This window comes from Podarcis erhardii, assembly GCF_964252035.2.
Source record: "Podarcis erhardii genome assembly, chromosome: Z".
NCBI classification, from domain to species: Eukaryota; Metazoa; Chordata; class Lepidosauria; order Squamata; family Lacertidae; genus Podarcis; species Podarcis erhardii.
The window spans coordinates 22,200,922-22,227,798 of NC_138504.1; the positions used below are offsets into that span (position 1 = coordinate 22,200,922).

Here is a 26,877-nt window from a genome sequence, read left to right on the forward strand (position 1 = left end):
CATGCCAGTGCAAGTAGATAAATAGGTATCACTGAGGCGGGAAGATAAACGACATTTCCATGCACTCTGGTTTCCATCACAGTGTTCTGTTGTGCCAGACGTGGTTTAGTCATGCTGGCCACATGACCCGGAAAGCTGTCTGTGGACAAACGCCGGCTCCCTCAGCCTGAAAGCGAGATGAGCGCCGCAACCACATAGTCGCCTTTGACTGGACTTAACCATCCAGGGGTCCTTTGTCTTTTTTTACCTTTTACATTTCACCATAGTAGGGAAGACTGGGCTCAGTGACCTTGACCACCTGACCAGTCTCCTTCTCCAGCTTGATGGGCCACTTTATCTTTTTTTATCTTCAAGGCCCCTCCTGCTCTTATAGTTCTTTATCTTTAAACCGGATTTAGACCGGATAGCCTTTCAAACAGAGGTCTGTCCTCCACAAAGTAGTATGACTGTATAGTAAACATGGACTAATCACAACTAGGAAAAATGACACTTACCACTGCAGTATTGATGTGCTTCAATTTTCTATTTAAGTATGACAAAACTTAGGATAAAATGAGAGCTCTTCACAAGTAATGAGAATATGAATTTAGAAGAATACAGCAGATGGAAGAGTGGTGTGTGGGCAAGTTTCTGGTTTCTGCAGCACAGTCTACATCTGCTCCTGATGATGTTAATAGGCTGATTTATTTCAGTTGCTAAAGTAAAGAACCCTAGTAAATTAAGTCAGATGAGTAGGTTCTTTCTTTTCCAGCTAAAAAGGCAGAATCCAGCAGCTGACCAGTGATGAAGAGGTGAATGTAAAAGGGACCTGGAAGGAGGAATGAAAAGGAGCAAGGCATAATGAGTTGAGTATGAAAGGAGAATGGGAGAAGGAATTACAAGAGATGGGTAAAAATATTTATGAGAGGCATGTGGAGGTTGGAATGGAAAAATATAAAAGAAAAAGCTTTCTGCACTTATGCCTCCAGATCAGCAAATTCTATCTACAATGCAGAGACTGAATCATGATAGTTTCAGAGCAAACAATTATGTCGAGTTGTTCATATAAATCAACCCTGAGAGCGGTGTGCTCTGGTAATTGGTTTCATTATTGAACTTCTCTTTCCATTAAGAGACTGCTTCTGAAGTTCCACTGAAATCTACCTAACTCAAGCCCATTAGAACTAATCCTGTGGAAGCAAAGGACAAGCCATTTCCCTCTTATAATCAAGGGCCCTTCAATTATTTGATGAATGCCATCGTGACCCCACTCAGTTTTCCATTCTCCAAGCTACATGTTTGTTGTTGCTTCAACCTTTTCCTGCAGTTCATGAACTGACAGCTCAACAGATGCAGCTGCAGCATCCTAACAACATTTTCTGTGGCAAAGTTAGAGAATATGCTGTCATGAACTCAAAACAAAGCACTGTGTCTGTGTGTGCACACACTCACGCTTTCTTTAAAAATTTCTTCAGATTTTTAAAAATTAAAGCAAAAAATAAAGCAACAGTAAAGCAACCTAAAACAACTGGAGGAAACAACTCCAGTTCCTTAATGCCTATTGCAGTCATGCCCTCCACCGACAGCAGAACAAATTGGTGATGTTAAAGACTGGAGGAATTCTGTGGCAAGGGTGGCTTGGGCACACATACGGGTTCTCACAATGAATGCCTTGAAGGGCCATAGGTTGCCTATCTTTATCACACATTAGAATGGGTGGCAAAAATAAAGAAAGAAAGAAAAGCACAGTTTCATCAGTACAGATGTCCACACAAAATCAGTGGCACAAAACTTACCTGACTGCCTAATTTGGAGATGGATCTATCTCTGAACTAGTGAGGCTTTATTTTATTTATTAAATTTGTATACTGACCTTCATCTGTAGATCTCAGGGTGGTTCACAGCATAAAATGACTAGATAAAAAACTAAAATACATAATAAAAACAAGAGCAAAACAAATCAATAACCTCTCCCCCCCCACACACTATCCCACAAAGACATTTAAAAGGATATAGGATGTTAGTTAGCCAAAGGCTTGGTTGAAGAGTTCCACCACCAAAAGCAGCAAGCCACCTATTTTCTCTTAAGAGGAGAAAATAAAACACATACTTCAAGCTTCCCTTTCATCACGCCTAAACTGTACATAAATCAGACACTGAAGCAAATTCAGGTCTTTACACCAGGAAGACAAACTGTAAAAAAGATCACAGAGTACAGCGATTGTAATATCCTTCCCTGTTTATTAGCAGCTGCAGTCATGCTTTGAGTCTCAATATAGAAATACATTCCTGTCCCAGAAAACCATCTGAAATATAGTCAATCATTGGGGAACAATTTTTTTGTTGCATTGACACCTGCAGTTGTTCTAACCTAATTTCGACATGCTGATCTGAAGTTGGTTTTGTTCTGTAAGCTCTAGGGTTTTTTGCAATTTTTGTTTTTCACTTTTCACCATAATCTTTGTTTTTTACAATGCAAGAATTCAATTTTTTTTTAACACATGGCCAAAGTAGTGTAATATGAGTATAAATGTAAGTGACTTATATAGCATTGAGCATGACATGTATAGCATTGAAAATGACATGTATATCTATGTACAGTTGGAGGTACTGTATGCAAAAAAAATGTAATCCCTTGGGATACACAGTATACTGGGGAACATTTTTTTCCATTTTCTTTTGCATGAGATTTTTCAACTGTTCTTATATGTTCTTTCAATGCTGATCTCAAATCTGAAATTGATTTTCGTGTACATGCTATAGTTATATTGCAATTTCCGACTTTTGCCGGTATGTCATATTTACACTGGGGATAAGTGGACACTGACATGTTGATCTACCCTAACCACATGGTAATTATTGTTTTGCAAACTTTAACTTTCTTTATTTTTACAGTTTTGTAATCTAAATATTTGTATTTTTCAGAATGGACCATGGCTCCTTCAAGTAGACAAAAATGTGTAAACAAGCCTGATGCCATTTGTTATGCTATTATTGCTTGGTCAATACAAAGGGTATTGGCAAGAAAAACCAACATGCTGTCGCCTATCCCAGTATTCCTTCAGCAATTAGACCTATCCCACACTCTGAGGAACTCCCAATTCCAGTTTTTAAGGGGTTTGTCTCTTCTAAAGATGAAGGAAGTGAACCTGGTGAGGAGCACAACTGGATCATCTGTGTGGATCTCAAAATGGTCAGCAGAAAGGCTTTACCAAGTACCTGAATAACAATTGTAGATACCACTGGGAAACAAAAATAGAAGTCACTTGTATGACCCTTGGGTTCTCGCCAAACCATGGGAACCCCAAAAGGCATACTCTTCCATTTTCCTTTTGTTCAGTCTCTAAGTATTTCCTCACAATTGTGACAAACAATATGCAGAGCCCATTTCTTGTCTTGGTCGCCATGGGGAATTTCAAAATAGCTTTTATAAGCACGCCTCATAAACATTGTTATATTGCATCTTTGACGAGGAAGTGTGTAGCAGCCACATACATAACAAGGTATCAGGCTTGTTTATACATTTTTGTCTACTTGAAGAAGCCATGGTCCATTCTGAAAAATACAGATATTTAGGTTACAAAACTATAAAAATAAATAAAAACTAAGTTTGCAAAACAATAATTACCATGTGGTTAGGGTAGATCAACGTGTCAGTGTCCACTTATCCCCAGTGTAAATATGACATATTGGCAAAAGTCGGAAATTGCAAGATAACTACAGCACGTACACGAAAATCAATTTCAGATTTGAAATCAGCATTGAGAGAACATATAAGAACAGTTGAAAAATCTCATGCAACAGAAAATGAAAAAAAAAAATGTTCCTCAGTGATAAGCTATCACATTAATATGAATGGTTGCATCACATCAACATAATGCATACTTCTTCCCATTACCTGACTGCCTCCATAAAGATGTAAAACACCACACTGAACTTAATTTTAAGCATTACCCCAAGAACATGATGATATTAGCACAGAGAAGTTTCTTTTTAATAGTTAAGATGTTTTATTTTAATAGCTTTAAATAGAAAGCTTGTTTAAATTAAACCTGACGAAGTACTCAAAAACAGTTGATTACTCTATGCTAAAAACACCTAAGAGTAGAGATGGAAAAGAATGTTGATTTTTAAGTGAACCAACTAGCACAGAGATTTCCAAACTGTGTATCGTGACACATTAGTGTGTCCGTTGCAGTGTGTAGGTGTATTGTGTGAATGCTCCCCACACTCCTCCTGGGGCTGGAAAGGGGTTAGTTTAACCTCCATTTTGCTAGTAAAACTGAATTACCATGTTGCAAAATGATGCATGTCTAAAAAAGTGTGTCACCGACATGAAAAGTTGGGAAAGTACTGGACTAGCAGATAGTGCAAAGCCCAAGTAGCTTGAACAGCTGTGAGCCTACAGTCCTTGAGGTGTCTTGTTTTCCCGTGGCCAAGATGTGGGACAAACATGACCTCTCTGAAGTTGAGAAGTTCGAAAAGAGTAAGCTGAAGAAAACCAACAGCTCAATTCCTAATCTAAATGGGGGAGGGGAAAAAATACCTCTTGCAAGAGACTACATGTGGGGTGTATGGATGATAATTTTATGTATGGAAAATACATGTTGCATGAAAGAAGGTAGGTTTGAATAACAGTTAAACCAGGGTTCAGGGCCAGATCACTAACCTGGAGAAGTAGTCTAATTTATTGACAGCTGCATGAATTATTATAGCTAGGAAGGGGCAAGCAGAATATAAAATGGAAGAATGGTATAAAGAGATGCAGGATATAGCTATTAATGATAAATTAACATGTGTCATTAAGGTAAGAAGGGGAATATGTAGGAGAAATGATTTTGAGGAGATATGGAGGGTGATTTGTAGAATTTGTTCTGTTAAAACGGAAAGTAGTCAAGAGGTGTTGAAATTATGGGAGGTTGGGTAGTTACAATGGAATGGTCTCGGGGGTGGGGTTCTAAAAAAAGGTTTAAAAAAGTGAAGAATTCTAAAGAAAAAAAGAAAAGACAGTATCCATTTCTACATCACTGAATCACCATTACCTTTTACATTATTTTTCCATGTTTTATCCGTACTTAGTCACATATTATATAATATGTATCATTCATAAAACACATACAATTACAGTTGATAGAGAATTGTCTGATTTATAAGAATCAAATATATTGCAGCTATAAAGTGTGTACCATCCTGTAGAACACCAGGACATAGAACATAACAGCTGCCTAGCAGCTATGAGATTATAAATCAGTCCACAGCAGAACAGATTATACTGTGCCTTATATGAAATTGTTTCCCCACCAATCATATGAACAGCTTTTATAATTTACAGTAATAAATCTGTACTTTATGGACTCCCCAGCATTTGTTTCTGCATAAGCAGACTGAATTGGAAACAGAACAGATAGTATAAAGAAGAAAGACCTCTTTGAATAAGCAGTCTTTTGAATTCAGCCTTGCGCTATACCGTAGTACTAAAAGCAATTGTTGGTTATGGAGCTCCATCTAGGGGAAGTATTTATATAAAGCAGGATGGTAATGAATTGGCATCAGATTTTAAACAAAGCAAATAGCTGCGGTGGGAAAGAGAAACCCCAGGACAAGAATTTAGGAGATGGTAACGGCAGTTACATCACTGAGCATTGTGTAGCTCTGGGATAATGGAAGAGGAAGAATATGAAGCTAAAGGAGAAATGGACAGAAGACGGGGCTAAGACTCTGGTCACAATGTTGCTGGGTTGTTGTTGTTGTTGTTTAGTTGTGTCCGACTCTTCGTGACCCCATGCACCAGAGCACACCAGGCACTCCTGTCTTCCACTGCCTCCTGCAGTTTGGTCAAACTCATGTTGGTAGCTTCGAGAACACTGTCCAACCATCTCATCCTCTGTCGTCCCCTTCTCCTTGTGCCCTCCATCTTTCCCAACATCAGGGTCTTTTCCAGGGAGTCTTCTCTTCTCATGAGGTGGCCAAAGTATTGGAGCCTCAGCTTCACGATCTGTCCTTCTAGTGAGCACTCAGTGCTGATTTCCTTAAGAATGGATAGGTTTGATCTTCTTGCAGTCCATGGGACTCTCAAGAGTCTCCTCCAGCACCACAATTCAAAAGCATCAATTCTTCGGCGATCAGTTTTCTTTATGGTCCAGCTCTCACTTCCATACATCACTACTGGGAAAACCATAGCTTTAACTATGTGGACCTTTGTTGCTGGGTTAGCCGTTTGTTAATCTAGTGCCCTCCAGATGTTTTGGACAACAACTCTCATGAGTCCTAGCCTGCACATGCAGATGGGAATTGTAGTCCAAAACTTCCAAAGAGCACCAGTTTCACAAAGTTTCCATGTTGCCTTCTGAAACATGGAGACGATAACACTGACTTACCTGTTTTGCATGGCTGTTTAAGAATTACAAGAGGTGGTTGGTTGTCATCCATCTGTCTCAGGAGACAATGGAGGAGTGTGGCTTTGGGGATGAGAGCAAACTGCTGGAAGGTTGCTTGCTGTTGCTGTAGAGACTGATATAGGAGAGACATGTTTTGTTGCAGCTGGTGCAGATAGGCATCCAGTTGTGCTGCTGCAGATGCACCACAGCATTTCTTCTTTCTGTGCTCCTCCCAGGGGTCATTCCTCCTCTGGTCACTGCTATGAATACACATATAAAGTACTTTTACAAAGCACAAAATTAAGAACTAAGGGAAGACCAGGACAGCATGGAGGGAGAGCAAGTCTGCTCACTGTATCCCTTACCCAATATGCGCCCATCTAGGCCAGGCAGACCTTCTTAAATGGCACTCACTTTCTACATCTGCCCTCACCCCTGGCTAAACAACCAGTGTGACATGACATTTGCACCCACCATCACCCATTTGTTAATTTCCATCTCTCCTACTCCACTTCTCCCTCATTGAGTGCAAGGAACTCACAGGCTGATAAAAACAAATCAATAGTTATCTAGAATCATAAACTTCATATAGAAGATGGGAAGTCAAAGGTGAGAGATGGGGTGAGATCTGAACCAGGGAAGCTCCTGGTTCACAAGCTCGGTCTCTTTGTCAGCATGTTATGTTATCTTATTGCTTATTGCTATTATTATAGTAGGGCATATAAAGGTAAAGGTAAAGGGACCCCTGACCATTAGGTCCCGTCGCGGATGACTCTAGGGTTGCAGCGCTCATCTCGCTTTATTGGCCGAGGGAGCCGGCGTACAGCTTCCGGGTCATGTGGCCAGCATGTCAAAGCCGCTTCTGGCGAACCAGAGCAGCGCACGGAAACGCTGTTTACCTTCCTTAATGGAGAGAATTTCACGCAGCCTTTAGCTCTGAAAGTGCCAGTCAGCTGGCATGTGCCCACACATGATGTAGTGACTGTACATCAGGGGTAGGCAAACTAAGGCCCATGGGCCAGATGCGGCCCAATCGCCTTCTCAATCTGGCCCGCAGACGGTCCGGGAATCAGCATGTTTTTACATGAGTAGCATGTGTCCTTTTATTTAAAATGCATCTCTGGGTTATTTGTGGGGCATAGGAATTCGTTCATCCCCCCCCCCCAATATAGTCTGGCCCACCACATGGTCTGAGAGATGGTGGACCGGCCCACGACTAAAAAAGGTTGCTGACCCCTGCTGTACATCATACTGAATCTTGGCCAGGGATGGGGCCACATGGAAGTGATAGGCAATCCAGAGGCAAAAATGGGTGGAACGGCAAATGTGACTCTTACCTTTCTATAATAGGTTCAATATGGGATATAAGAATATTCGTTTATTAACGATATAGATTTATATCCTGCCCTTCATCCCTTTTGTGATCCTAGAGTTATACCCTCCACAATTCCGCCGATGAAAATAGGGACATTTTCATCAGAGGAATGTTGGAGGGTATGAACACACAGAGTCATTTTTAAGAGTGACAGAATTACGATGCATTCTCTCTCCCGACCCCCCGGAGTGCACATGGTGGGGTTTGCCACGACTTCCCGCTTCAGAGAGCAGCTGCCTCTTAGCACAGCCATGGTGATACTCTACATGACATACACTGTCCTAGACTCAATGGGCCAATGGCTGAACTCTGTATATAAGCAGCTTCATAATATTACTCTACTAAAAGGTAAAGGTAAAGGTATCCCTGCCCGTACGGGCCAGTCGTGTCCGACTCTAGGGTTGTGCGCTCATCTCACTCTAGAGGCCGGGAGCCAGCGCCGTCCGAAGACACTTCCGGGTCACATGGCCAGTGTGACGAAGCTGCTCCGGCGAACCGGCACCAGCGCAGCACACGGAACACCGTTTACCTTCCCGCTATAAAGCAGTCCCTATTTATCTACTTGCACCCGGGGGTGCTTTCGAACTGCTAGGTGGGCAGGAGCTGGGACCGAATGACGGGAGCGCATCCCGCCGCGGGGATTCGAACCGCCGACCATGCGATCGGCAAGTCCTAGGCGCTGAGGTTTTACCTACAGCGCCACCCGTGTCCACTGATTACTCTACTAGCAGTAATTACTGAATTGTGTTTTACATGTGTTGGATGGCCTCCTGCCATGTAAGATTTAGTTTACCTTCCTGCATCGCAGGTTGGACTAGATGACCCTCGAGATCCCTTGCAATTCTATGATTTACAACTATACCATAAAAATAGCTACTTTAAAAACAGCACAAAACATTACAAAAACAATTTTTAAACAATACAAAATGAACAAATGAGGAAGAGATCTGTTTTCATCCAGCCAGTAAAGCTTGTTGGAAGAAAAAAGAAGTCCCACTGTTTCCATTAAGTACAAAGAGTGGCTGGCCACCATATATCAAGAGCAATACTTTTTCCCACAAAACAGGAACCTCCCTGAAAGCTCTGCTCCAAATTATTCTGGAGCAGGCTACTGATATAATTGTAGAATTGGAAGAGATCCTGAGGGTTATGTACTCCAACTACTTGCAATGCAGAAATCTCATCAAATGCATCCATGACAAATGGCCATCCAACCTCTGCTTAAAAACCTCCAAGGAAATAAGAGTGCACCATCAAGGGAACAGCTCTTACTGCCAGAAAGTTATTTCTGATGTTTGGTGGAAGTCTCCTTTCTTCTCATGGATGAATGCCTTCCCCCTCCAGAACAGGAGAAAACAAACTGGCTCCATTTTCCATGTGACAGATATTTGAAGCAGTGTTAGAAACTCAGATATATAAACTAAGCACCAAATGGCTCCTTATACCAAGATTACAGTCACCGAAAAGGAATGTCTGGTTGCCATTTTGGGGCAAGACAGCTGTGAAGTCTTATTTTTGCAAAGGATTGACTGATTGTGATTGATTATCAGTTAAACATCTGGCTAGTTCAGATGACAACCTTGAGCTACGTTAAGAACTTTTGAGAACTTAAAGAAGGAAAGTCACTTTATCCAGGAACAGTCCTTACCTCTTTTTCTTAATGGTGACACAAACCATTCATAACGTAAGAATATTCTTCACAACTGTGAGCAGGGCAGTGGAGTGTGGTAAGTGAAGACAAGCTACAACAATTAATTATAACGTTTTTCACCGCTGTATGGTACTGCCCAGGCATCTTCACTTGCCTGGGACCCAGCTAATTTCAAACACTAATTTGAAGATGGCTATCCTATCTCCTCTCAGTCTCCTCTTTTCCAGACTAAACATACCAAATTCCCTCAATCGTTCCTCATAAGGTTGGGTTTCCAGATCCTTGATCATCTTGGTTGCCCTCCTCTGCACACGTTCCAGCTTGTCAACATCCTTCTTATATTGTGGTGCCCAGAATTGGACACAGTATTCCAGGTGTGGTCTGACCAGGGCAGAATAGAGTGGGACTATTACTTCCTGTGATCTGGACACTATACTTCTGTTGATGCAGCCTAGAACAGCGTTTTTTGTTTTTTTGCTGCTGCATCACATTGTTGACTCAGGTTCAGCTTGTGGTCTACTAAGACCTCTAGATCAGTGGTTCCCAATTAGCTAATTACTGAGGACCCCTTATTTTTCAGAAGTCAAGCCGCAGATCCCCTACTTTTGAAAAATTTGATAACTCCATGGTAGTTACCTCTGCAAAGCAATTTTTTGAACAAAATGTGGGTTAGCTCTTAATAACCAAAGGATTTTAGGTACACTAAAAAACAGACCAGAGCTGAGAGATACCTGGTTTTCAACATCGTGATATATCAGCAATTAAACATCACAATATTTCAATATGTCACAATGTCTGAAATTGGAGATCAGGCGTGGGGATGAGGGAAGAAGCTGCAGAGATTGGATGGGTGGAGGGAGGAAAGGAAGCAGAGTCACCTCCACTGCATGGGTTGAGTAGGAAGGGATTGGGATGGGGGGTATGCATCAGTGGGGCAGCCACTGAAGATGTACCTCCACTGTGGCTGCTTCTGCTTTCCTGCTGGATGAGAAAAGCTGCTCCACCTCAGTGCCAGGGGAAGATAGTACCATGGTGCCTTGAACTGAAGGCGATCAGCTGCCCTGTTTATCATCCTATTGGTGGTGCCTTGAAATCAACTGTCCTCCCTTGCATGAGGAGTGATATATTCCTGCATACTGCAGGGTCAAAATTGTTATTGCAGTGTGATTTCGAAACTAATTTTGGCCAGTATATTGTTGTTTTAGACCATAAAATTTGTGATATTACCATGCAAAAATGACAAAAATTTTGTTGGGGGGAGGCAAGGGATGGGGCCGTGGACCCCCTGGGTGCATTCCAAGGGCTCCTGGACCTCTAATTGGGAACCACTGCTCTAGATCCTTTTAACGTGTACTTCTTTTAAGCCAGGTATCTCTCACCTTAATGTTTGTTTAGTTGGTTCTTCCTGCCTAAGTGTAGAACCTTACATTTGTACCTATTATAATTCCATTTTCGCGTATATGCAGCTCTGTGTGTATGAAGCTCTGCTCACTACTCCTCTATAATTTAGTGTAGGAATATTTCTTATATATTTTGTGCTTTAAAAACCACACATTTAAAAATATGTACTAAAAATATTGAGCCACACTAATATAAGTGAGATGCCAAATTTGCATGTTCTTATTACTAAATTTGCATGTTTATCCTCCAGGAAACTCAAAAGTAATGTACATGGATTCCAACCCACTTCCTCTCATATTATTTTATTTTATTAATTATGCAATATATTTCTATCCTGCCAAATTGGGATTCAATGCGGCTTATAACATTTCAAAAATCAGTTATAAAATAAAGAACAACAAAAACAAGCTGGTTAAAATCAATACTTAAAATACATCACAATATATCTAAACCCAGCAATTGTAATTTGCACTGACAGCAGCCCAATCATCAACATAATCTGCATCTTAATTTCCAAATGCATATATTCTATATATATATGCCTGTTAAGCTGAAAGAGGGAAGGCATCTCAAAGTCACCTTTCTGCAGGAGCTGAAAGAGGGAGCAGGGCCAGGGCCAAAAAGATCAGCAGCCCAATTCTGTATGCTTTTACTGCAAAGATTCTTGAGATCAATGGTTTACTCTCATGTGAGCATGCAAAAGATTCGGAATGCAGCCCTGAAGCCCAGTCCTGCACATTTGCCTGGGAGCAAAACCTTAACTCCAGTTAAGGTTGCTTACTTCAAAGTAAATTTGCAAATATGACTGGGGATGGGCTTCAACAGGCAGGCAGAAAAACAAAAAATAGCTGCAAATTGTCCGCACACCTCCCCCCAACAGCAGGCACTGAACTAGAGCACCCCAAAACTCAACTGGCAAGCACATCCACCCTTGCTCCATCCATGAATGGCTCAGGTAGCCAAATGGGGGGATTATTTTTGGAGGGCTGGATTTGCAAGAGGATTTTGGTCTCCCCTCCCCCATCCCCTTTTAGTTTCTGGAGCGGAAAACAAAGAACAAGCCGCAAGCTCTTTACATTGAGCGATATGATCGTGGTGGACAAATAACAATAAAATAAAATAAACATCAATTTGCTTAAGCCTGTGTGTGTGTGTGTGTGTGTGTGCGCGCGCGCGCGCGCGCGCAAGACAAGCGCTCTTGGGAACCGGTGATGGTGATGGAGGAGACACAGTAAGAATCCCCGATGGAGTCAAAGAAAAAGAAAGAAGCGGTACCGTTGGAGGGGTCGTATTGGAAAGAAGTCACTGAGGATGCCGCTTCCTGGAGATTTCCTATGGCGAGGGTGCCTTTCCAAGCCAGAAACGGAAGGGATGGCAGAGATCCCGATGATCCTTCTATGGAAGCGTAAACTGAGATAGGATGGACTTGCCTGGCTTCAGGCAGCAGGGTCCTAGAGTCCCACCCGTCTTCATTACAAAGCTTAGGAACCACTAACTCGGGTTTCGGAAGGAGCTCCCACGTCTCCTTCCCAATGCAGCTGCCGCAGCCGGAAAAAAAAACCAGAACGCCTGAACCCCGGGGCACTTGTACAAAAAGAGGGGCTGCCACACAAAACGGGGCTATGAGGGGCCCTGGGGGCGGTCTGTAGAGTAGGTATCAGTTAAAAAAAGCATGCCATGCAACCTATTGAGTATAAAATGCACAACTTGTACAGCTAGAGCAGGGTTGGCCACCTCCCAAGAGACTGTGATCTACTCAGTTAAAAACTAGCAGTGATCTATCCCCTTTTTGGGGGTTCAGGTCAGAGCATTTTTTAGGGGAGCCACAGTTGTTCAGCTTCTTTGGGGGGAGCCGATGATCTACCAGTGATCTACCGCAGACGTCCAGTGATCTACCGGTAGATCACGATCTGCCTGTTGGGCATGCCTGAGCTAGAGCATCAAACCTAGCTCCTGGGGATATGGCTGATATTTTGAAATTACTGAATGTCTTAGAATAAGCAATTTGCTATTAGCGTCGTCTTCAGAAACAACTGCTTCACAGCACTTCTGTATTATTGGTCCCAAGATTTATGTGTGTGTGTGGGGGGGGGGATTTTACATGAAACCTTAATAATCAGAACAATGCTATAAGTAAACTGGAAATATAATGAAAAACCAACATAATAACAGATACTAGCTAATTTGTTAGTGTATGAAGCATGAAAAAGGGAGAAATAATAGTCATAACATGCCTTCCAACATTTCTCTGATGAAAATAGGGGCGCCCCGTTCCATAATATTTCTACTATGTATACCCCACATATCTTATTGGATTGCCCCATCACTCTGGGCAGCTTCCAACACATTTAAAAACATAATAAAACATCAAACATTAAAAAACTATACAAGAGTGCCTTCAGGCAGCTCGGGGCTTGGATAACTCCATACCCTCCAACATTTCTCTCTTGAAAAGAGGGACATCTATCATACCCTCCAACATTTCTCCAATGATAATACAGTACAGACATCCTAAGGAGAAGCGGGACATTCCAGGATCAAATCAGAAACTAGGACAGCTTCTCTAAATCAGGAACGTCCCTGGAAAACAGGGACCCTTGGAGGGTCTGACATATTTAGCAATATGATAACCTTTCACAGGAAGTATGTGGCAAACCAACTGAAGAAATATTCTAGATTATGAGAAGGAATTGGGGGGGTATATATATATATATATATATATATATATATATATATATATATATATATATAAAATGTAATCCTTTGAATGAATACTCCCTTACTTTAACTTCCTTCTTTCTAAACCCACTTCCTTCTCCTTTTGGTATTTCTTGATACCTCCTTTCCTACTATTCCACATTCACCACAAATCAGCTTTGTTGTTACTTTGCAAATGAAAAATATTCAGCTGTTAACTTGATGGGATGGTGCATATTTTGATGTGCCACCAGGTAGAGAAGTAGTGTCTACCTTTCAACAGTGGACAAAAAAAATGGGGGTGGCACCCTGAGGAGCAAAGTGGATGCTGCCATATTTGACATGAATCAGAACAACGTCATATTTTTGCTGGAAATTTGCTGGAAGTTTTCAAATTTAAAGAAGGAAAGTTAAAAAGAAGCGAAAGAAGAAAATATTCAAAATAAAGGAATGGGTGGGGAGAATTAGAAGCAAAGAACAAATAAGAAGGTCCTGCTTCTCCCATAGCTGCAACCTTGGCTTCAAACTGACCTCAGCCATGGCTCTGACTCTCCTTCTCCAACTTGTTGTGTTTTACAGACTCCCACTTTACCTCTCAGCCCAACCCCCCTACTCAGCTCACATAATGCAAAAATTCCAGGCACAATGCTTAAAACTCTACTTCAAAATTCTCTTTTGTCTTCCAAATGAACTCTGGGTTGAGGGATGGACCCCTCCCATTTGTTTTTCTTAATGGCCCCTTATCTTCCCCTTGTCTTTATTACTGGCTGATCTCCCAGTTGATTATCAGGCTGGCCTGGCTGATCCAGGAATTAGGAGTGCCCAGGTATTCAGACTAACACCCCACCCCATGGGCATAACCAAGAAGGGGCAGCTGCCCCACAAATCAATCAATATCAATAAAAATTAATACAAATTTGAGGTTCTGCTCCCCAACGAAAGCCTGCCCCTCTAACAAAAATCCCTGCTATGCCCATGCCCCCCCAATTTGCAAGACTATACTTCAATCAAGGCAGCACCTCTAATCCTCGTTTTGCTCTTAAACTAATATAATAGCAACTACTACACTAAAAATATTTCTGGAAATGGAATGCTAAGAAACCCTGCTTCAGAATTTTTGCCATGAAGAAACAGCCGTGTTCTCTGAATATTAATAACAGACTGCTCAAAACGCAACAAAACCACCCTTCTGCTTGAAATTAGAACATTTCTTAAGTGAGGGGTCTAACTGCCAACCCAATGTTAGTCATATCATTTATTTGTGCATCAGCAGGCACACATACAAACCCAATGCACACACAGGAACCAGTATTTCCCAAAATAAAGCCCACTCATATCTCAATAATGCAATGCCTGTAGTGTAAAAGGGGGTGTATGGGGTGGGTTGGTACCTCTGGTGGGGACACATTGTGTTCCTTCTTGGATAGTTTGCCCACCTTTGGCCCCCAATGTGTACTCAGCTTTCACCTGTGGCTCCTAGATGCTGTCAGTATGCAACAGTGACTACACCCCATGAAACTGCTTTGACTGCTGGTTAAGGCAGGTGAGGGTAGCCAATAGCTCTCAAACCCTAGTTTAGGGACTTCCCCTGCATGTGAAGACAGGCTCTGGTGGATTGAGTGGACTGTCAACAAGGTGGTTTCTACATGTGCTGTAGTGGCAAGTGAGTGATGGATGGGGCCTGTCAACCTGGGAAGGTAGCCCATCTAGGCATGGGCATAGGGGGGGCGGGGGGCTGCTCCCCAAATCGATAAATACAAATCATTACAAATCTGAGGTTATGCCCCCGTAACAAAAATCCTGGCTACGCCCATGCATCTTGGAGAAGGAAAACTCTGATCCTAAACCTCTGCTGCCTCGTGGGACATCTTTGGGAGAAAAAGCTAAGGAGTAAGCCCTACACGTGCGTGGAGTTCCTAAGGCTCCTGCAGCTAAACTGGTGCCAAACATACTGGTCTTTCCTTTGAACCACATTAGAGAGGCCGAGGGTGTGCGTCTTGTCATCTGGGACCATCGGCTGGGTGAGGACTGCAGGGCCTGCTCCCTTCCAGGGCCTTTCCCAACTGGCCCAGGGGGCGTGGCCCAGGCCCTTATTTGGAACAAACTTTTGGGGAAGTGTGGGAAGTGTTCTGCCATTGCAGACTTCCGGTCAGCGCCAGCGTTTAATGGCGGTCCTTGCTTCGAGCTCCGAAGGAGGACTGCTCCGCGAGTTCGGGTCTGACCCGCTACGGCGAGCGGGGGACCCCTAAAATCACAGGCGCGGAAGCCTGTGAGCAAGGAGACTCGGTGGGCACCTTTTGCGCTCCCCGGTACTGTGAAAGAGCCTTTTTAAAGGCTCTGGAGCGGCATCGGGAGTGAGCGCGGTGCTGAGAGTCGCAACCCAGCCCGTGGAGTGAAGCCGCGTCGCCATGAACGGAGAGCGCCGATTCCCTTCCTGAAACAGAAATCTGACCGTAACACCCGTGAGTAAGATCGAGGGATTGAATGGGACATAGAAATTTAAATTTTTGAACTTTGGCTGAAAACGGGAAAGGCATAAATTAAGGAAGTCTGCCTCCCCGAACTGCATGACAAGTAAAGCAACGAAAAATCAAAGCTGCATTTAAAAGAAAACAACCTTTTAAACTGACTAACTGACATCAAACTTTAACTTCCCCCAATAAACGGGGAAAAGGGGGAAGAAAAATTGGACACTGCTATCCTGCTCGAATTTAACAAATCCCCTGGCTGAACTGCCTGAGCAAGGCACCGGGAAAGTGAGCTGTCAGTGGAGACTGGATACAAAGTTGGGGTTTTGTCTGAGACAAAGTTACTGGGCTCTATTTGGAATTACTTTGCTGAACTTTTGGGGAAAAGAAAGTTTTATTGTGGACTTTTGAACTCTTGACTCATAGCTCTATGTTTCTTCTTTGTTCTTTTCACTTGGATACAATTGAATGCTCCCTCTAGAGGGTTTAAAGAGAAACTGTTATAGTCAAAAAGAAACAGTGGGATTTTCCACTTGCAAGCTTTTCCTGTGAGAAACGACCTTGAGGATATGAGCGGCCCAGCAGAAGAGATAGTAACTAGATCTAAAGTAAAACAAACACAAAAGAAAAGGGGCTCAATAACAGGTACAATACCAGCTGCACAGGAAAAAATACCAACAGCATCTATGGAATCAATGACACAGGCACTGCTTAAAATAAACCAATCTCTGGAAGCATTGACAAAGCAGTCCACGGAAAATTCTAAAAAATTGACAGAACTGACAGCAAGACTGGACTTGAACACAGCAAGTGTGGCATCTAATACAGATTCTATTAATAAGCTGATTCAAGAGAATTCTGAAACACGAAAGATAGCCGAAAGCGCTAAAAATACAGCTGAGGAGACAAGGGAAAAGCTTGCACCGATTACAAAAAAAGTGAATGAACATGATGCAGCCCTGTCTTTGCTGGAGCTACAGAGGAAGGAGAAAAATCTGAAATTGAGATTGGTTCCTGAAAACGAGGGTGATAGCCTTGTGGACTTCCTTACACAGAACTTTTCGGAATTTTGGTTAGAAGATTTGGAGGAAGATGAATTTGAAATAACAGCAGCCTTTCGGCTGGGCAGGAGGCAAGGAAAGAAGCCAAGGGATTGTTTAATCACATTGAGATCCAAGGAAGAAAGAGACAAATTACTGAACTTGCATTACCAAAAGGCCTTGGAGATCCAAAATTGTCAAGTACAAATTTTTAAAGATATCCCTAAATATATTTTGGAGGTGAGGACCCTCTACAAAGATTTGGTCTTTCTGCTGAAGAAAAATCTCATACCTTTTAGGTGGGAGTTTCCACAAGGACTGTCTTTTAAATTTAAAGGAAGGAAAATTAAAATAAAAACAGTTCAGGACAAAGAACAGTTTTTGGAGAGATATTTGGAGGACCTGCAGAAAGGAACAGTAGAAACAACAACAGAAGAAAGAGGATCGACAGATATCGCAAACTGATCTTTTGGACTTATACCACCATCAGAAGAGGAACAAAAGTTAGGAGCAGTTGGAGGAACAGGTACCTAACAACAAAATGTCTCTGCAACTTCTTAGCTGGAACTGTAATGGCTTGAACCTTCCCCGAAAAAGATGCCAAGTTTTCCATATATTGAAGAAAGAACAATTAGATTTAATATGTCTACAAGAAACCCATGTGACCAGGGTTCATAGAAAATTGTTGGTAAATAAGAGACTTGGACAAGAATTTATTTCATCAGATAAAGTGAAGAAAAGAGGTGTGGTGATTTATGCAAAAGAAAAATTGATCCCAAAGATGATATTTAAAGATGAACAAGGAAGATACCTGGCAATTGAAATACAAGTTCAAGGAGAAAAAATTTTGATAGTTGGAATTTATGCACCAAATGAAGGGAAGGCTGAATTCTTTAAGAAGTTGCATGAGATCTTAATGGACTATTTAGACCATAAAGTAGTATTGATGGGAGATATGAATGGAGTTGTCTCCACAAACATGGATAAGGCACAGAGACAAGTAATTTCCAAGGAAGGGAGACTACCAAAGACTTTCTTTGAGATGACTGAAACTATGGACTTAATTGATATTTGGAGAACAAGGAACCCTCTTGAGAGAGGGAACTTTTTTCTCTGAAGCAAAAATGACATGGACAAGAATTGACCAAATTTGGGTAACTAGTAGTATGGCGCCAAGGATAAAAAAAGTAGAAATCTGCCCAAAGACTTGCTCCGACCATAACGCGGTGAAGATGGAGATGAAACTAACATCAACTGGATCCTTTAGATGGAGAATGAATGACACCCTATTCAGAGATGAAGAGATCTATAAGAAGGCCGAAAAAACACTGAAAGATTACTTTGAGATAAATTTAAGAACAGAAACGGAAAAAAGAATAATTTGGGACGCAAGCAAGGCCGTGATGCGAGGTTTCCTAATACAACAGAATTCTATAAAGAGGAAAAAACAGAATGAGAGGAAAGAATTTTTTTTGGAAAAGATGAAAGAAGGTGAAAAGAAATTGAGGTCTAAACCAAAGTCTCATGAGATTTTGAGAGAAATAAAGTATTATCAGAAGCAATACATGGAACTGATGAATCAAGAGATAGAATGGAAAATAAAGCAAATGAGACAAAAGACATTTGAATCGGCGGATAAATGTGGGAAACTTCTATCATGGCAACTGAAAAAGAGGCAAAAAATGAACACTGTGACAAGTTTAGAAGTGGACGGAAAAATCATCTCCAAACCAAACGAGATAAGTAATTGTTTTCAAAGTTTTTTTAGGAAATTATATGCACAAGGGCCAATTAACGAACAAGAAATAGAAGAATTTATTAAGAAGCATGGACTGCCAAAAATTTCAGAGCAAAGTAAAACGATCTTGAATGAGAAAATAACAGGACAAGAGATAGAGGGTGCCATCCAGAATATGCAATTGGGAAAATCTCCAGGACCAGATGGTTTGACCGCCAGATATTATAAAGCGCTGAAGGAATGGTTAATACAACCATTGAAAGAAGTTTGTAATGAAATTTTAGAGGGGAAAAAGGCACCCGAATCGTGGAAAGAAGCTTTCATCTCACTTATACCGAAAACTGAGAATGAAAAGAACCAGGTTAAAAACTACCGCCCCATATCATTACTTAATGTGGATTACAAAATTTTTGCAGACATTTTGGCAAAAAGATTAAAGAGAGTGTTGTTAGGGGAGATTCATAAAGACCAAGCTGGCTTTCTTCCGGGGAGACATATGTCAGATAATGTGAGGAACATTATAGATATTTTGGAAATGTTAGAAGTGGACATTAATAGGAAGGCTGTTTTAATTTTTGTGGACGCGGAGAAAGCTTTTGACAATATTTGCTGGAGTTTTATGAAGAAAAATCTCCAAGGAATGGGGGTAGGCCAAGGTTTCGAAAATGGTATAGGTGCGATATATTCTAAACAAAGAGCAAAGTTAATTGTAAATAATGTGGTTACAGAAGAAATATCTATAGAAAAAGGTACACGACAAGGATGCCCAATATCCCCTTTACTTTTTATATCAGTCCTGGAGGTTTTGTTAAATATGATTAGAGGGGACCAGCTGGTTAAAGGAGTTCAGGTCGGAGCTAGACATTACAAATTAAGGGCATTTGCAGATGACCTAGTATTGACTTTGCAACAGCCAGACACTAGTACCAAAAGAGTATTAGAATTAATTGAGATATTTGGTCAAGTGGCAGGATTTAAATTGAACAAACAGAAGACGAAAGTGTTGGAGAAAAATTTTACAATGGCTGAAAAAGAGAAGTTTCAGAGTGAAACAGGTTTAGTGATAACGAAAAAAGTGAAATACCTGGGGGTAAATCTAACATCTAAGAATGTGAATTTATTTAAGGACAATTATGATAAATGCTGGACAGAGGTAAAGAAAGATCTAGATATATGGTCAAGGCTGAGACTTTCCTTGTTAGGCCGAATTGCTGTTATTAAGATGAATGTGTTGCCTAGAATGTTATTTTTATTCCAAACGTTGCAGATTTTGGACAAGATGGACTGTTTCAAGAAGTGGCAGAAAGACATATCTAAATTTGTCTGGCAGGGCAAAAAGCCCAGAATAAAATATAAGATCTTAACTGATGCAAAAGAAAGAGGGGGGTTTGCCCTGCCGGACTTAAGACTCTATTATGAATCGGCAGCTTTTTGCTGGTTGAAACAATGGCTGCTTCTTGAGAATACAGACATTTTGGATTTGGAAGGGTTCGACATTAGATTTGGTTGGCATGCATATTTATGGTATGTCAAGGTAAAAGTACATAAGGGCTTTAAAAATCATATTGTTAGAAAAGCATTATACAATGTTTGGATGCGGTATAAAGATTTGTTAGAAAGTAAAACTCCCAGGTGGTTGTCACCAATGGAAGCTAAAGAGGTGAAAAAGCTTAATATGGAGTCTAAATGGCCAAAATATTGTGAAATTTTAGAACAAGATGGTGAAAAAGTTAAATTACAGAGTTATGAGAAATTAAAGTCTAAAGTACGAGATTGGTTGCATTATCATCAGATAAATGAGGTATTTAAACAGGACAGGAAAATAGGCTTCCAGAAGGAGAGGTCCAAACTAGAAACAGAATTGTTAGAACCCAATACTAAGAACTTGTCAAGAATGTATAATTTGCTGTTGAAATGGAATACACAGGATGAAACGGTGAAATCAGCTATGATTAAATGGGCACAAGACATCGGTCATGACATTATGTTTGCTGACTGGGAACAGTTATGGACCACCGGTGTTAAATTTACGGCATGTAATGCCTTAAAAGAAAACATAATGAAAATGATTTATAGGTGGTACATGACCCCAGCCAAGCTTGCAAAAATTTACCATTTGCCCAATAATAAATGCTGGAAGTGTAATGAGACTGAAGGTACTTTTTATCACCTTTGGTGGACCTGCCCGAGGATTAAGGCCTTTTGGGAAATGATCTATAATGAAATTAAGAAAGTCCTAAAGCGGACGTTTTCTAAGAAACCTGAGGCTTTTCTCCTGGGTATGGTCGGCCAGTTGGTGTTAAAGAAGGATAGGACGTTTTTTATGTATGCGACTACAGCAGCAAGAATTCTTCTCGCAAAGTATTGGAAGACACAAGAACTACCTACTCTGGAAGAATGGCAGACGAAGGTGATTGAATATATGGGACTGGCAGAGATGACCGGCAGAATTCGTGACCAGGGGAAAGAGACAGTGGAAGAAGACTGGAAGAAATTCAAGATATATCTTAAAAATTATTGTAAAATTGAGGAGTGCTAGATGTCAGGGAATAAGAAATAGAGAATTGCAGCTGTAACTAATAAGTTAAAGAAAAAGGATTGTAATGAAAGTGAATTAAATAATTAATTATTGAGAGTTGCTAAAGAAATGTAAAAAATAAGGATGCAGTAAAAGGGAGGTACGGGGAAGTCGGAGAAATAAGGTGTATGAAAACAAGATAACGGAATTATACATGTTTATATGTTTGTATGTTTTTTAGTTTGTTTATTGTTTGTTTTTAATTATGTGTTTGGAAAACAAATAAAAATTTATTTATTTATTTTTAAAAAAGGGAAGTGTTCTGCCATTGCTTCCCTGTTCCAGGTGGTGAATGTGCTTTAAAATGTCCTCAAGCAGTCGGTGGCAATTTAAATTTTTATTTCTTTTTTTCCTTTTTTCCTTTGTTGGGGGTGGGTGGGTGGGATGGATATTTGGTTGGGGATTAATTTTAGTATAATTGTTCTGTTCCTTTTTTGTTGTTGTTGTTTTATTGGTTCTGTATAGTTTGTGTTTTGTTTTAAGGGGCGGGATCAGGGCTGTCTGGGAGTGGGGCCCCAGCCAAAACGATGGCTGGGACGAGTTCCACAGGGGCGGAAGCACTGGGACATCCGATCTCGGTGATCATGGGCAGGAGGCGGAGTTACGCTAAGACCAGACCATGTCATTACCGAGGAGGCAGGTTTAGTTGTTGTTTGAAGACTATCCCTGCCTCCGGGTCTGGCCTTGACCGGATGGATACTGGAATCAACAGGGGAAACCCACATAACCTGAAGGTGTTGCTGTGTAATGCCAGGTCAATGATGAATAAAACCACTGCCATCCACGACCTGATTGTGGATGGATGATTTGATCTGGCATGTGTGACAGAGACCTGGTTGGAGGAAGCAGATGGGCCTGTCCTTGCCGCTGCTTGCCCACCAGGTTTCTCTTACACACAGCAACCCAGGTCATGTGGGCGGAGAGGGGGGGTTGCAGTGATTTTTAGGAAGTCACTAGCTTGCACCGGGTGTCCTACTGGGAAGATCCAGTTTTCCGAGTGCATGTTCTGGAAGTTGGGCAATAGGGGCAGTACAGGTTTCCTTTTGGTGTACCAACCTCCCCGCTGCACCAAGGATTCCCTGTCCGAGCTGCTTCAGGTTGTGGCGGATTTTCTCCTGGAGACACCTAGTTTGGTTGTCCTAGGGGATTTTAACATCCATGCCGACACGACCTTACAAGGGGCTGCTCGGGACTTCGTGGAAAGCATGGCCTCCATGGGGCTGTCCCTGAATAAGTTTGGCCCAACTCATAGTCATGGACATGCCTTAGACCTGGTGTTCACCTCTAGTGACGTGACACTAAGTAAAAGTGAAACAAAAGAAGTGCAATGGTCAGATCACTTCCTGGTGCAACTGGACTTCTCCGCGACCCTTCCCCTCTGCAGGGAGGTGGGACCAATTCGGATGGTCCGCCCCCGCCACTTAATGGATCCAAATGGTTTCCAGAGAGTGGTAGGGGATGCTTTATCCCATGTTGATGGCCTTTCAGCTGATTCCCTGGTGGCCCACTGGAATGCGGAGTTAACCAGGGCTATCGACTGTCTGGCTCCGAAGCGCCCTCTCCGATTGCATGGAGCCCGGACAGCCCTGTGGTTTTCTTCGGAGCTGAGGGCGATGAAACAATCGCTGAGACGGCTAGAGTGTCGGTGGCAGAAAACTCACTCCGAATCTGACCGGACACAGGTTAGAGCTCAACGTCGAGCCTACTAAGTAGCGATAGCGACGGCGAAGACTTTCTTCACCGCCTCTATTGCATCTGCAGAAAATAGTAGCAGGAGACTCTTTCAGGTGGTTCGCAATTTAACGGAACCACCTTTACCACTGGGGCCTTGTAAAGACCCCAAGATCTCCTGCAACGATTTTGCAAAGTTTTTTGCAGATAAAATCACTCATATTCGGAAGGAGCTAGATATCACCGTGGGAGCAGGGCTGGGGGGGGGGAGAGTGCTAGAGCTCTGTCTGGTCAAGTTGCATGGAATCAATTTCAATCCGTTACCCCCGAGGATGTGGACAGGCTGCTTGGACGCGTGAAACCAATCACCTGTCTCCTGGATCCTTGCCCATCCTGGCTAATAAAAGCAGGCTGGGAAGGGCTGGGCGATGGGCTCTGCGGGGTGGTGAATGCTTCCCTCTGTGAGGGAACATTCCCAGATCCGCTGAAAGAGGCGGTCATTAAACCGCTTCTTAAAAAACCATCTTTAGACCCGGCCAGTATGGCCAACTATCGCCCAGTCTCAAATCTTCCATTCTTGGGCAAGGTGATTGAGTGTGTGGTTGCTGAACAACTCCAGGCACGCCTGGAGGATGCGGACCATTTGGATCCCTTCCAATCGGGATTCAGGCCTCATCATGGGACTGAAACTGCCTTGGTTGCGCTGGTTGATGATCTCCGGCGAGCTAGGGACAAAGGTGAGAGTTGTTTCCTAGTTCTGCTGGATCTCTCAGCGGCCTTTGATACAATCGACCATAACATCCTTTTGGACTGTCTAGAGGGGCTGGGAGCTGGGGGCACTGTTATACAGTGGTTTCGCTCCTTCCTCCTGGGCCGTGTTCAGAAAGTGGTGGTGGGGGATGAGTGTTCAGACCCCTGGGCCCTCACTTGTGGGGTGCCTCAGGGTTCTGTTCTCTCCCCCATGCTTTTTAACATCTATATGAAGCCGCTGGGAGAGATCATCAGGGGGTTTGGACTGGGTGTCCATCAATATGCAGATGATACCCAGCTCTACCTCTCTTTCAAATCAGAACCAGTAAAGGCGGTGAAGGTCCTGTGTGAGTGCCTGGAGGCGGTTGGAGGATGGATGGCGGCTAATGGATTCAAGTTGAACTTCTTCAAGACAGAAGTACTGTTTTTGGGGGACAGAGGGCGGGCTGGTGTGGAGGACTCCCTGGTCCTGAATAGGGTAACTGTGCCCCTGAAGGACCAGGTGCGCAGCCTGGGAGTCATTTTGGACTCACAGCTGTCCATGGAGGCGCAGGTCAATTCTGTATCCAGGGCAGCTGTCTACCAACTCCACCTGGTACGCAGGCTGAGACCCTACCTGCCCGCGGGCTGTCTCGCCAGAGTGGTGCATGCTCTAGTTATCTCCCACTTGGACTACTGCAATGCGCTCTACGTGGGGCTACCTTTGAAGGTGACTCGGAAACTACAACTAATCCAGAATGCGGCAGCTAGACTGGTGACTGGGGGCGGCCGCCGAGACCACATAACACCAGTCTTGAAAGATGTACACTGGCTCCCAGTACGTTTCCGAGCACAATTCAAAGTGCTGGTGTTGACCTTTAAAGCCCTAAACGGCCTCGGCCCAGTATACCTGAAGAAGCATCTCCACCCCCATCGTTCTGCCCAGACGCTGAGGTCCAGCGCCGAGGGCCTTCTGGCAGTTCCCTCATTGCGAGAAGCAAAGCTACAGGAAACCAGGCAGAGGGCCTTCTCGGTAGTGGCACCCGCCCAGTGGAACGCCCTCCTGTCAGATGTCAAAATGATAAATAACTACCTGACATTCAGAAGACATGTTAAGGCAGCCCTGTTCAGGGAAGTTTTTAATCTGTGATATTTTAGTGTATTTTTGGTTTCTATGGAAGCCGCCCAGAGTGGCTGGGGAAACCCAGCCAGATGGGCGGGGTACAAATAATAAATTATTATTATTATTACTATTATTACTATTATTATTATTATTATTATCATTATTATTATTATTATCTGGGCAGCTCAGGACTTCCACACACACTGGCCAGGCTTGCGCCCTGAAAAGGTTGCTTCACTGCAACTAACACAACAGTTTGATTTCACTCCCATTGTCTCTAAAGATAGGTGGATGCCAACAACATACAGTGGATGCTCGGGCTGTGAACGTGATCCGTGTGGGAGGCACGTTCGCAACCTGCAGCGCTGCGTCTGTGCATGTGAGGGTTGCGATTTAGTGCTTCTCCGCATGCGCGACCGCCGAAACCCAGAAGTAATCCGTTCCAGTACATCCGGGTTTTGGTGCGTTCGTAACCCGAAAAAACACAACCTGGAGTCTGTAACCCGAGGTATGACTAGTCTGTTGGCACTGTGGTCTAAACCACTGAGCCTCTTGGGCTTGCCGACTGGCACGCTGGCAGTTCGAATCCCCGCGACGGGGTGAGCTCCCATTGCTCTGTCCCAGCTCCTGCCACTAGCAGTTTGAAAGCATGCCAATGCAAGTAGATAGGTACCACTGTAGTGGGAAGGTAAGCAGTGTTTCCATGCGCTCTGGTTTCTGTCATGGTGTTCTGTTGTTTAGTCATGCTGGCCACATGACCCAGAAAGCTGTCTGTGGACAAATGGCAGCTCCCTCAGCCTGAAAGTGAGATGAGCACTGTAACCCGTCACCTTTGACTGGACTGAACCATCCATGGGTCCTTTTACCTTTACACCTACTGTGTTAATAATAATGTGTGCTTTTTGAACTCCCTTGCACGAAATGTTGACAGCTCTGACAAGTGATCGTCACATCTCCATACATGCCCTGCCAAGACCGAATTTGGGGGGGGGGTGTCCAAGTTCAAATCCCCCCATTCCACCACGACGCTCACTGGGCTAGGGAGGCTTTCTTTCAGCCTAACCTACCTCAAGAGGCTGCTGCGTGAGGATAATTGTGGGGCAGGAGGATCTGGAGCTCGGAAACGCATCCCTGCACTCCTGAAAGCAACAACAACAATGGATGGGGTTTTAAATAATAATCTTTTATACTATTTTGCATATGGATAAAATCAACAAATTAAACGCAGCAAGCGAGCAGCCGACATTTCTGAAACTGACAGCCGACGACCATGGCCACCTCTTCCCAATCTGAGGCAAAAACCAAGCCGCAGAAGCCGAGGGGCGTAATCGGGGGCAGCCCAAGGCCCTCGGGGTGTGCAGGCCTCAGGCTCCGCTAGGCCCAAGCCCCCTTCCCCTTTTCCGCCTTCCCTGCCTCTTCCGACCGCCGCCTCGGCCGCCTCCCACAGGCCACCCCGTACCACCGCCCCCATGCGGCCGGAGGCTCCCTCGGCTACTGAACAGCCTTCCTGCCTGCTTCCCTTCTCTCTCTCTCTCTCTCTCTCTCTCTCTCTCTCTCTCTCCCTCCCCCCCCCCCGTAATTACGGAGCCGCCGCTGTCTCTCCCCTCTCTCCGTCCTCCTCCATTCCCCTTCAGGCGAGCAGCCAGTCTGAGGGCCGGCACGGGCTCGGTCCCTCCTCCGCGGCGGGGGCTATATGGAGCCGGCGAGGCGCTAATGAGGCGGCGTGCGGCAGCGGCAGCATATATACCCTGCCGCTGGGGCTGTTCCGGGCGGTCGTAACAGGAGCCGCTCCTCAGGCAGGCAGCTCGCCCGCCCTTTCCTGGGACAGGGACCATCCCCAACAGCGGCAGCGACGGCGGCGCCCCCGGCGCCTTTCCCTTCTCCCCCGGTGCTCCTTCCTGACGGGCCTTCTTCTGAGGAAAGAGGAGGGATGGCGGCGGCCGCCCCGACTCAGCTGGAAGCCGGTGAGTCTCGGGTGCCGCGGGGGCTGAGGCGGAGGCTGCCTCCTTGGGCTTCCCTCGCTCTGCTTTAACCTGGCTTCTTCTCCTTC

The 26,877-nt window shown here is 43.6% G+C and overlaps 2 protein-coding genes across 6 annotated transcripts in view; one reads left to right on the top strand and one right to left on the bottom strand.

Annotated features, from left to right (window-relative positions):
• Positions 1-504: 504 nt before the first annotated feature.
• Positions 505-26,662, bottom strand: LOC309334019 (uncharacterized protein; the record flags this gene model as incomplete). 5 transcript variants are annotated; one of them, XR_014152783.1, is made up of 5 exons in its annotated part: positions 505-808; positions 3,199-3,534; positions 6,357-6,616; positions 25,895-25,965; positions 26,399-26,662. XR_014152783.1 is itself a non-coding variant. In XM_081848190.1 (4 exons), 4 exons carry the CDS (start codon positions 26,660-26,662, stop codon positions 711-713), a joined length of 693 nt encoding a protein of 230 aa, XP_081704316.1. In that variant the 3' UTR covers positions 505-710. The 5 variants fall into 5 exon arrangements, 4 of the variants coding, with proteins under 4 accessions (XP_081704316.1, XP_081704317.1, XP_081704315.1 ...); XM_081848190.1 differs by lacking the exon at positions 3,199-3,534; XM_081848191.1 differs by lacking the exon at positions 505-808 and having other exon boundaries at positions 2,971-3,534; positions 6,357-6,489; positions 25,895-25,966; positions 26,411-26,662.
• BRWD3 (bromodomain and WD repeat domain containing 3) overlaps positions 26,424-26,877 on the top strand; it is a 78,796-nt gene continuing 78,342 nt past the window's right edge. Inside the window, exon 1 of the mRNA XM_081847848.1 lies at positions 26,424-26,791. Within this exon, the coding sequence (XP_081703974.1) occupies positions 26,758-26,791 (34 nt within the window). The 5' untranslated portion in view covers positions 26,424-26,757. The remainder of the gene's footprint in view (positions 26,792-26,877) is intronic.